The following is a 12,312-nucleotide window of genomic DNA, read 5'->3' as shown; positions in this document are numbered from 1 at the left end:
GGTGTGGGAGTTAAGTTGCTAGAAGCAGTGAAAAGTTTTTGTCAAGGATGTAAGGCATGTGTACGAGTAGGAGGAGAGGAAAGTGGTTGGTTCCTAATGAATGTCAGTTTGCGGCAGGGGTACGTGGTGTCTATATGGCTGTTTAATTTGTTTATGGATGGGGTTGTTTGGGAGGTAAATGCAAGAGTTTTAGAGAGAGGGGCAATTAGGCAGTCTGTTGTGGATGAGAGGGCTTGGGAAGTGAGTCAGTTGTTTGCTGATGATGGTGGCAATTATGCAGTCTGTTGTGGATGAGAGGGCTTGGGAAGTGAGTCAGTTGTTGTTCGCTGATGTTGGTGGCTGATTCGGGTGAGAAATTGTAGAAGTTGGTGACTGAGTTTGGTAAAGTGTGTGAAAGAAGAAAGCTGAGTGTAAATATGAATAAGAGCAAGGTTACTAGGTTCAGTAGGGTTGAGGGACAAGTTAATTGGGAGGTAAGTTTGAATGAAGAAAAACTGGAGGAAGTGGTGTTTTTGATATCTATGAGTGGATTTAGCAGTAGATGGAACCATGGAAGCGGAAGTGAGTCGCAGGATGGGGGAGAGGGTGAAGGTTCTGGGAGCTTTGAAGAATGTGTAGAAGGCAAGAATGTTATCTCAGAGAGCAAAAATGGGTATGTTTGAAGGAATAGTGATTCCTGCAATGTTATATGGTTGCGAGGCATGGGCTATAGATAGGGTTGTGCGAAGGAAGGTGGATGTGTTGGAAATGAAATATTTGAGGACAATATGTGGTGTGAAGTGGTTTGATCGAGTTGGTAATGAAAGGGTAAGAGATATGTGTGTAATATAAAGAGTGTGGTAGAGAGAGCAGAAGAGGGTGTATTGAAATGGTTTGGTCACAAGAAGAGAATGAGGAAAGATTGAGAAAGAGAATATGTGTGTCGGAGATGGAGGGAACGAAAAGTGGGAGACCAAATTGAAGGTGGAAGGATGAAGTTAAAAAGAGTTTGAGCGATTGGGGCCTGAACATACAGGAAAGTGAAAGGCGTGCAAGGAATTGAGCAAATTGGAATGATGTGGTATACCAGGATGGATGTGCTATCAGTGGATTGAACCAGGGCATGTGAAGCGTCTGTGGTAAACCCTGGAAAGTTTTGTGGGGCCTGGATGTGGAAAAGGGGTAGTGGTTATGGTGCATTACACATGACAGCTAGAGACTGAGTGTGAACGAATGTGGCCTTTGTTGTCTTTTCCTAGCACTATCTCGCATGCGCGCGGGGGGAGGAGGTGCCATTTCATGTTTGGTAGGGTGGCAACAGGAATGGATGAAGGCAGAGAGTGTGGATGTTTACACGTGTATATATGTATATGTCTGTGTATGTATATGTATGTATACAGTGAAATGTATAGGTACATATATGTGCGTGTATGGGCGTTTATGTTTATACATGTGTATGTGGGTGGTTGGGCCATTCTTTCGCCTGTTTCTCTCCACTACCTTACTAACATGGGAGACGGTGACTAAGCATAATAGATGAATATATACATCAGTAATAGATTTTTTTTTTGCTTTGTCGCTGTCTCCCGCATTTGCGAGGTAGCGCAAGGAAACAGACGAAAGAAATGGCCCAACCCACCCCCATACACATGTATATACATACGTCCACACATGCAAATATACATATCTACACAGCTTTCCATGGTTTACCCCAGACGCTTCACATGCCTTGATTCAATCCACTGACAGCACGTCAACCCCGGTATACCACATCGCTCCAATTCACTCTATTCCTTGCCCTCCTTTCACCCTCCTGCATGTTCAGGCCCCTGATCACACAAAATCTTTTTCACTCCATCTTTCCACCTCCAATTTGGTCTCCCTCTTCTCCTCGTTCCCTCCACCTCCGACACATATATCCTCTTGGTCAATCTTTCCTCACTCATTCTCTCCATGTGACCAAACCACTTCAAAACACCCTCTTCTGCTCTCTCAACCATGCTCTTTTTATTTCCACACATCTCTCTTACCCTTACGTTACTTACTCGATCAAACCACCTCACACCACACATTGTCCTCAAACATCTCATTTCCAGCACATCCATCCTCCTGCGCACAACTCTATCCATAGTCCACGCCTCGCAACCATACAACATTGTTGGAACCACTATTCCTTCAAACATACCCATTTTTGCTTTCCGAGATAATGTTCTCGACTTCCACACATTCTTCAAGGCTCCCAGAATTTTCGCCCCCTCCCCCACCCTATGATCCACTTCCGCTTCCATGTTTCCATCCGCTGCCAGATCCACTCCCAGATATCTAAAACACTTCACTTCCTCCAGTTTTTCTCCATTCAAACTCACCTCCCAATTGACTTGACCCTCAATAATAGATAGTATAAGTAATATTATGATTGGTTGAAGTACACTAGAAAGTTAGGACAATCCTTCATTATACATTTATATTTACATTCTCAGTGAATGTAGGTTTGCGGCAGGGGTGTGTGATGTCTCCATGGTTGTTTGATTTGTTTATGGATGGGGTTGTTAGGGAGGTAAATGCAAGAGTTTTGGAAAGAGGGGCAAGTATGAAGTCTGTTGGGGATGAGAGAGCTTGGGAAGTGAGTCAGTTGTTGTTCGCTGATGATACAGCGCTGGTGGCTGATTCATGTGAGAAGCTGCAGAAGCTGGTGACTGAGTTTGGTAAAGTGTGTGGAAGAAGAAAGTTAAGAGTAAATGTGAATAAGAGCAAGGTTATTAGGTACAGTAGGGTTGAGGGTCAAGTCAATTGGGAGGTGAGTTTGAGTGGAGAAAAACTGGAGGAAGTGAAGTGTTTTAGATATCTGGGAGTGGATCTGGCAGCGGATGGAACCATGGAAGCGGAAGTGGATCATAGAGTGGGGGAGGGGGCGAAAATTCTGGGGGCCTTGAAGAATGTGTGGAAGTCGAGAACATTATCTCGGAAAGCAAAAATGGGTATGTTTGAAGGAATAGTGGTTCCAACAATGTTGTATGGTTGCGAGGCGTGGGCTATGGATAGAGTTGTGTGCAGGAGGATGGATGTGCTGGAAATGAGATGTTTGAGGACAATGTGTGGTGTGAGGTGGTTTGATCGAGTGAGTAACGTAAGGGTAAGAGAGATGTGTGGAAATAAAAAGAGCGTGGTTGAGAGAGCAGAAGAGGGTGTTTTGAAGTGGTTTGGGCACATGGAGAGAATGAGTGAGGAAAGATTGACCAAGAGGATATATGTGTCGGAGGTGGAGGGAACGAGGAGAAGAGGGAGACCAAATTGGAGGTGGAAAGATGGAGTGAAAAAGATTTTGTGTGATCGGGGCCTGAACATGCAGGAGGGTGAAAGGAGGGCAAGGAATAGAGTGAATTGGAGCGATGTGGTATACCGGGGTTGACGTGCTGTCAGTGGATTGAATCAAGGCATGTGAAGCGTCTGGGGTAAACCATGGAAAGCTGTGTAGGTATGTATATTTGCGTGTGTGGACGTGTGTATATACATGTGTATGGGGGGGGGGTTGGGCCATTTCTTTCGTCTGTTTCCTTGCGCTACCTCGCAAACGCGGGAGACAGCGACAAAGTATAATAAAATAAAAAATAATAGAGAAGAGGGCCAGGTGAGGATATATATATATATATATATATATATATATATATATTATCCCTGAGGATAGGGGAGAAGAATACTTCCCATGTATTCCCTGCGTGTCATAGAATTCGACTAAAAGGGGAGGGAGTGGGGGGCTGGAAATCCTCCCCTCTTTTTTTTTTTTTTCTCCCAAAAGAAGGAACAGAGAAGAGGGCCAGGTGAGGATATTCCCTCAAAGGCCCAGTCCTCTGTTCTTAACGCTACCTCGCTAATGCGGGAAATGGCGAATAGTTTTGAAAGATATATGTATATATATATATATATATATATATATATATATATATATATATATATATATATATACACGTGGAAATGTAAAGGTATATGTGCATGCGTGTATGTATATGCATGTGTATGTGGGTGGGTTGGGCCATTCTTTCATCTGTTTCCTTTTGCTACCTCGCTAATGCCGGAGACAGTGACAGAGTATAATAATGATAGTAATGTATATGAAAGTGAATGGAGAGAGATGGGTAATTATTGGTGCCTATGCACCTGGTCATGAGAAGAACAATCATGAGAGGCAAGTGTTTTGGGAGCAGCTGAGTGAGTGTTTTAGCAGCTTTGCTGCACAAGACTAGGTTATAGCGATGGATGATATGAATGCAAAGGTGAATTTGGCAGTTGAGGGTGTAATTGGTGTACATGGAGTGTTCAGTGTTGTAAATGGAAATGGCAAAGAACTTGTGGATTTGTGCTGAAAAAAGACTGGTGACTGGGAATACCTGGTTTAAAAAGAGAGGTGTACATAAGTATACGTATGTAAGTAGAAGAGATGGCCAGAGGGCATTATTGGATTCTGTGTTAATTGATAAGCATGTAAAAGTGAGACTTTTGGATGTTAATGTGCTGAGAGGCACAGGGAAGTAGTGCAGATGACTGGGAGATGCATGAAAGAAAGCGGCAGGAGGTCAAGAGAAAGGTGCAAGAGGTGAAATAGAGGGCAAATGAGAGTTGTGGTGAGAGAGTATCATTAGATTTTAGGGAGAACAAAAATGTTTTGGAAAGAGGTAAATAAAGTGTGTAAGACAAGAGAAGAAATGGGAACATTGGTGCAGGGGGCAAATGTGGAGGTGATAACAAGTAGTGGTGAAGTGAGAGGGAGATGGAATGAGTATTTTGAAGGTTTTTTGAATGTGTTTGATGATAGAGTGGCAGATATAGGGTGTTTTGGTTGAGGTGGTGAGAGGGTCAGGAAGAGTTGTTTGGTAAACAGAGAAGAGGTAGTGGAAGCATTGTGGGAGATGAAAGCCACCAAGGCGGCAGGTTTGGATTGTATTGCAATGGAATTTAGTAAAAAGGGGTAACTGTGTTGTTGATTGGTTGGTAAGGATATTCAGTGTTTATATGGATCATGTTGAAGTGCCAGTGGATTGGCAGAATGCATGCATAGTGCCATTGTATGAAGGCAAAGGGGATAAAGGTAAATGTTCAAATTTCAGAGGTATAAGTTTGTTGAGTATTCCTGGGAAATTGTATGGGAGGGTATTGATTGAGAGGGTCAAGGCATGTGCAGAGCATCAGAATGGGGAAGAGTAGTGTGGTTTCAGAAGTGGTAGAGGATGTGTGGATCAGGTGTTTGCTTTGAAGAATGTATGTGAGAAATGCTTAGAAAAACAGATGGATTTGTATGTAGCATTTATGGATCTGGAGAGGGCATATGATAGGGTTGATAGAGATGCTTTGTGGAAGGTATTAAGAGTATATTACATGGAAGGTAAGTTGCTAGAAGCAGTGAAAAGTTTTTACCAAGGATGTTGGGCATGTGTACAAGCAGGAAGAGAGGAAAATGATTGGTTCCCAGTGAATGTCGGTTTGTGGCAGGGGTGCGTGATGTCTCCATGGTTGTTTAATTTGTTTATGGATGGGGTTGTTAGGGAGGTGAATGCAAGAATTTTGGAGAGAGGAGCAATTATACAGGCTGTTGTGGATGAGAGGGCTAAGGAAGTGAGTCAGTTGTTGTTTACTGATGATACAGTGCTGGTGGCTGATTCGGGTGAGAAACTGCAAAAGTTGGTGACTGAGTTTGGTAAATTATGTGAAAGAAGAAAGCTGTGAGTTAATGTGAATAACAGCAGATTTGCTATGTTCAATAGAGTTAAGGGACAAGTTTGGGATGTAAGTTTGAATGGAGAAAGGCTGGAGGAAGTGAAGTGTTTTAGATATCTGGGAGTGGACTTAGCAGTGGATGGTACCATGGATGCGGAAGTGAGTCACAGGGTTGGGGGAGGGAGCGAAGGTTCTGGGAGCGATGAAGAATGTGTGGAAGGAGAGAACATTATCTTAGAGAGCAAAAATGAGTATGTGAAGGCATAATTGTTCCAACAATATTATATTGTTGCAATTCATGGGCTATAGATAGGGATGTGCAGAAGAGGGTGGATGTGTTGGAATTGAAATGTTTGAGGACAATATGTGGTGTGAGGTGGTTTGAACGAGTAAGTAATGAAAGGGTAAGAAAAATGCGTGAAAATAAAAAGTTTGGGTGAGAGTGCAGAAGAGGGTGTGTTGAAATTGGTTGGATATTCAGAGAGAATGAGTGAGGAAAGATTGACAAAGAGGATATATGTGTCAGAGGTGGAGGGAACAAGAAGTGGGAGACCAAATTGGAGGAGGAAGGATGGAGTGAAAAAATTTTGAGCCATGGGGGCCTGAACATACAGGAGGGTGAGAGGTGTGCAAGGAATAGAGTGAATTGGAACGATGTGGAATACCAGTTTGTTGAGTATTCCTGGTAAATTATATGGGAGGGTATTGATTGAGAGGGTTAAGGCATGTACAGAGCATCAGATTGGGGAAGAGCAGTGTAGTTTCAGAAATGGTAGAGGATGTGTGGATCAGGTGTTTGCTTTGAAGAATGTACGTGAGAAATACTTAGAAAAGCAAATGGATTTGTATGTAGCATTTATGGATCTGGAGAAGACATATGATAGAGTTGATAGAAATGCTCTGTGGAAGGTACTAAGAATATATGGTGTGGGAGGCAAGTTGTTAGAAGCAGTGAAAAGTTTTTATTGAGGATGTAAGGCATGTGTACGTGTAGGAAGAGAGGAAAGTGATTGGTTCCCAGTGAATGTAGGTTTGCGGCAGGGGTGTGTGATCTCTCCATGGTTGTTTAATTTGTTTATGGAAGGGGTTGTTAGGGAGGTGAATGCAAGAGTTTTGGAAAGAGGGGCAAGTATGAAGTCTGTTGGGGATGAGAGAGCTTGGGAAGTGAGTCAGTTGTTGTTCGCAGATGATACAGCGCTGGTGGCTGATTCATGTGAGAAACTGCAGAAGCTGGTGACTGAGTTTGGTAAAGTGTGTGAAAGAAGAAAGTTAAGAGTAAATGTGAATAAGAGCAAGGTTATTAGGGACAGTAGGGTTGAGGGTCAAGTCAATTGGGAGGTGAGTTTGAATGGAGAAAAACTGGAGGAAGTAAAGTGTTTTAGATATCTGGGAGTGGATCTGGCAGCGGATGGAACCATGGAAGCGGAAGTGAATCATAGGGTGGGGGAGGGGGCGAAAATCCTGGGAGCCTTGAAGAATGTGTGGAAGTCGAGAACATTATCTCGGAAAGCAAAAATGGGTATGTTTGAAGGAATAGTGGTTCCAACAATGTTGTTTGGTTGCGAGGCGTGGGCTATGGATAGAGTTGTGCACTGGAGGGTGGATGTGCTGGAAATGAGATGTTTGAGAACAATATGTGGTGTGAGGTGGTTTGATTGAGTAAGTAATGTAAGGGTAAGAGAGATGTGTGGAAATAAAAAGAGCATGGTTGAGAGAGCAGAAGAGGGTGTTTTGAAATGGTTTGGGCACACGGAGAGAATGAGTGAGGAAATATTGACCAAGAGGATATATGTGTCGGAGGTGGAGGGAACTAGGAGAAGTGGGAGACCAAATTGGAGGTGGAAAGATAGAGTGAAAAAGATTTTGAGTGATCGGGGCCTGAACATGCAGGAGGGTGAAAGGCATGCAAGGAATAGAGTGAACTGGATCGATGTGGTATACTGGTATGGGGTCGATGTGCTGTCAATGGATTGAATCAGGGCATGTGAAGCGTCTGGGGTAAACCATGGGAAGTTGTGTGGGGCGTGGATGTGGATAGGGAGCTGTGGTTTCGGGCATTATTGCATGACAGCTAGAGACTGAGTGTGAACGAATGAGGCCTTTGTTGTCTTTTCCTAGTGCTACCTCGCACACATGAGGGGGGGAGGGGGATGTTATTCCATATGTGGCGAGGTGGCGATGGGAATGAATAAAGGCAGACAGTGTGAATCGTGTGCATGTGTATATATGTATGTGTCTGTATGTGTATATATATGTGTACATTGAGACGTATGGGTATGTATATTTGCGTGTGTGGACGTGTATGTATATACATGTGTACAGGGGTGGGTTGGGCCATTTCTTTCGTCTGTTTCCTTGCGCTACCTCGCAAACGCAGGAGACAGCAACAAAGCAAAATAATAATAATATAATAATATGTATATGTGCATATGTGGGCATTTATGTATATGTTTGTGTATACGAGTGGATGGGCCATTCTTCGTCTGTCTCCTGACGCTACCTCACTGACATGGGAAGTGGCTATCAAGTATAATGAAAATGAAATATAAAATGCATGGAGATACTTTCGTTATATCACCTCCCTTTTGTAACATTTTCACTGTTTACTTCATCTCTCTAACAATCTGTGCCTTGTGTAAATTTTTGCATCATTATCCTGATATCTTCAGATTAATTGATAAAAGAGAACTAGAGAGTTGCATTTCAGATATTTTGCTTTCATTATAAAGATGTAATCTTTGCTCTTGTAAATGCCATATCTAATTGTTAATAAGCAGCTTCTATTCAGACTCTTTGTTTATCATACATATCAGAATTTTGATTTTAGATGTGCAATGTTCAGAGCTCAGACCATAAAGAACCTAATAATTTGTTCATGGAACTGTGAGGTAGATGCATCATCTTACCTGTATGAGGGATGGTTAAAGAAATTGTCAAGGAAGTTATTCAAGATGATTTTTAAATTGGAATGGCTGATTTGATAGTTGTTTCTACAATAAAAACATTTTCTTCTCATTTTACCAGATGATCCTAAGATTGGAAGTTTTGACCCAGGAGACCCAACAACAACCAATTTATATCTAGGGAATCTTAGCCCCAAGGTAAGTAGATAGTGTTGAGTTTTATTGTGTTTCATAGATTAAAAACATTTCATTGCCTTTTTTTTTATAATATTGATTATCTTGTTTTGCTGAAAATTTAAGATTATCCTTCATGCCATCTCCCTTGTCATGCTGAAGTTTTTAAGATTCTCTACATTAAAAAAGGTGTATTAATTTTTTTGTAGTGGATTTTGTATTCAGTTGTTGCTTGTCTCTTTTCCTGATAATGTACAAAATTTTCTTTGATATTTTTATGCATTAAGTTTTTTGAAGTTAACTGTGTCATGAGTGTACAGTGCAGATTTGAGTATGAGATATGGATAAGTTTTATGTAAATAACAAGTTCAAGAAAGTACGTCAGATTTTTGTATGTGGTATAGATTTGTACATAGGAATACAGATATCAACACACCATTAGGTTTTTACTTGTGGAAATGATTAGAAACAGAGATTAGCATTGCAAGAGTAGAAAAGCACACACATGAGTGACAGAGAAATGCTTGTAAGCTTTATATGAAATTAGGAAAGCCTAAATAATGTCATTCATGGATGTAGACTTAATAGAATGAATTTTTGCTTTCTGATTGTCCAATACTATTAACATAATGTATGCTTATTATGTTTTGCTATTAAAGTCTAGAGGAAAGATGATGATGTGGGTGCACACTTTTCAACTGAAGCAGAATTGGTCCAACCAGAGTAGTGGCCATTATTTCTAACATGAATAATGAAGGCATTGGAAACCTGTCCTGTCCTCATTGGTTTGTCATATATATAAAACATATATAAAACGTATATATATGTGGGAGGCAAGTTGTTAGAAGCAGTGAAAAGTTTTTATCGAGGATGTAAGGCATGTGTACGTGTAGGAAGAGAGGAAAGTGATTGGTTCTCAGTGTATGTAGGTTTGCGGCAGGGGTGTGTGATGTCTCCATGGTTGTTTAATTTGTTTATAGATGGGGCTGTTAGGGAGGTGAATGCAAGAGTTTAGGAAAGAGAGGCAAGTATGCAGTCTGTTGGGATGAGAGAGCTTGGGAAGTGAGTCAGTTGTTGTTCGCTGATGATACAGCGCTGGTGGCTGATTCATGTGAGAAACTGCAGAAGCTGTTGACTGAGTTTGGTAAAGTGTGTGAAAGAGGAAAGTTGAGAGTAAATGAGAATAAGAGCAAGGTTATTAGGTACGGTAGTGTTGAGGGTCAAGTCAATTGGGAGGTAAGTTTGAATGGAGAAAAACTGGAGGAAGTGAAGTGTTTTAGATATCTGGGAGTGGATCTGGCAGCGAATGGAACCATGGAATCGGAAGTGAATCATAGGGTGGGGGAGGGGGCGAAAATCCTGGGAGCCTTGAAGAATGTGTGGAAGTTCAGAACATTATCTTGGAAATCAAAAATGGGTATGTTTGAAGGAATAGTGGCTCCAACAATGTTGTATGGTTGTGAGGTGTGGGCTATGGATAGAGTTGTGCACAGGAGGGTGGATGTGCTGGAAATGAGATGTTTGAGGACAATGTGTGGTGTGAGGTGGTTTGATCGTGTAAGTAATAATAGGGTAAGAAAGATGTGTGGTAATAAAAAGAATGTGGTTGAGAGAGCAGAAGAGGGTGTTTTGAAATGGTTTGGTCACATGGAGAGAATGAGTGAGGAAAGATTGACCAAGAGGATATATGTGTCAGAGGTGGAGTGAATGAGGAGAAGTGGGAGACCAAATTGGAGGTGGAAAGATGGAGTGAGAAAGATTTTGAGTGATCGGGGCCTGAACATGCAGGAGGATGAAAGGTGTGCAAGGAATAGAGTGAATTGGAACGATGTGGTATACCGGGGTCAACGTGCTGTCAATGGATTGAACCAGGGCATGTGAAGCGTCTGGGGTAAACCATGGAAAGTTGTGTGGGGCCTGGATGTGGAAAGGGAGCTGTAGTCTCGATGCATTGTTACATGATAGCTAGAGACTGAGTGTGAACGAATGGGGCCTTTGTTGTCTTTTTGCTAGCGCTACCTCGCACACATGAAGGGGGAAGGGGTTGTTATTCCATGTGTGGCGAGGTGGCGATGGGAATAAATAAAGGTAGACAGTATGAATTATGTACATGTGTATATATGTATATGTCTTTGTATGTATATATATGTATACATTGAGATGGTTGTTTAATTTGTTTATGGATGGGGTTGTTAGGGAGGTGAATGCAAGAGTTTTGGAAAGAGGGGCAAGTATGAAGTCTGTTGTGGATGAGAGAGCTTGGGAAGTGAGTCAGTTGTTGTTCGCTGATGATACAGTGCTGGTGGCTGATTCATGTGAGAAACTGCAGAAGCTGGTTACTGAGTTTGGTAAAGTGTGTGAAAGAAGAAAGTTAAGAGTAAATGTGAATAAGAGCAAGGTTATTAGGTACAGTAGGGTTGAGGGTCAAGTCAATTGGGAGGTAAGTTTGAATGGAGAAAAACTGGAGGAAGTAAAGTGTTTTAGATATCTGGGAGTGGATCTGGCAGCGGATGGAACCATGGAAGCGGAAGTGAATCATAGGGTGGGGGAGGGGGCGAAAATCCTGGGAGCCTTGAAGAATGTGTGGAAATCGAGAACATTATCTGGGAAAGCAAAAATGGGTATGTTTGAAGGAATAGTGGTTCCAACAATGTTGTATGGTTGTGAGGCGTGGGCTATGGATAGAGTTGTGTGCAGGAGGGTCGATGTGCTGGAAATGAGATGTTTGAGGACAATGTGTGGTGTGAGGTGGTTTGATTGAGTAAGTAATGTAAGGGTAAGAGAGATGTGTAGAAATCAAAAGAGCGTGGTTGAGAGAGCAGAAGAGGGTGTTTTGAAATGGTTTGGGCACATGGAGAGAATGAGTGAGGAAAGATTGACCCCAAGAGGATATATGTGTCGGAGGTGGAGGGAACGAGGAGAAGTGGGAGACCAAATTGGAGGTGGAAAGATGGAGTGAAAAAGATTTTGTGTGATCGGGGCCTGAACATGCAGGAGGGTGAAAGGAGGGCAAGGAATAGAGTGAATTGGATCGAAGTGGTATATCGGGGTTGACGTGCTGTCAGTGGATTGAATCAGGGCATGTGAAGCGTCTGGGGTAAACCATGGAAAGTTGTGTGGGGCCTGGATGTGGAAAGGGAGCTGTGGTTTTCGGGCATTATTGCATGACAGCTAGAGACTGAGTGTGAACGAATGGGGCCTTTGTTGTCTTTTCCTAGTGCTACCTCGCACACATGAGGGGGGAGGGGGATGGTATTCCATGTGTGGTGAGGTGGCGATGGGAATGGATAAAGGCAGACAGTGTGAATTGTGTGCATGGGTATATATGTATGTGTCTGTGTGTGTATATATATGTGTACATTGAGATGTATAGGTATGTATATTTGCGCGTGTGGACGTGTATGTATATACATTGTGTATGGGGGTGGGTTGGGCCATTTCTTTCGTCTGTTTCCTTGCGCTACCTCGCAAACGCGGGAGACAGCGACAAAGTAAAATAAATAAATAAATATTGAGATGTATAGGTATGTATATTTTTTGCGTGTGT

At 42.3% G+C, this 12,312-nt stretch overlaps 1 protein-coding gene across 4 annotated transcripts in view; it reads left to right on the top strand.

Annotated features, from left to right (window-relative positions):
- The window catches only part of LOC139761845 (U2 snRNP-associated SURP motif-containing protein), a 434,305-nt gene that overhangs the window by 55,598 nt on the left and 366,395 nt on the right, over positions 1 to 12,312 (top strand). For all 4 annotated transcript variants that reach the window (XM_071686407.1, XM_071686396.1, XM_071686389.1 and 1 more), the window contains exon 6: positions 8,713 to 8,789. In XM_071686407.1, coding sequence (XP_071542508.1) covers positions 8,713 to 8,789 — 77 coding nt within the window. The remainder of the gene's footprint in view (positions 1 to 8,712; positions 8,790 to 12,312) is intronic.

Source organism: Panulirus ornatus, chromosome 3, assembly GCF_036320965.1.
Source record: "Panulirus ornatus isolate Po-2019 chromosome 3, ASM3632096v1, whole genome shotgun sequence".
Classification (NCBI taxonomy): domain Eukaryota; kingdom Metazoa; phylum Arthropoda; class Malacostraca; order Decapoda; family Palinuridae; genus Panulirus; species Panulirus ornatus.
Note: the sequence above shows the minus strand (reverse complement) of the source record. Positions and strands in the feature narration are given on the sequence as shown.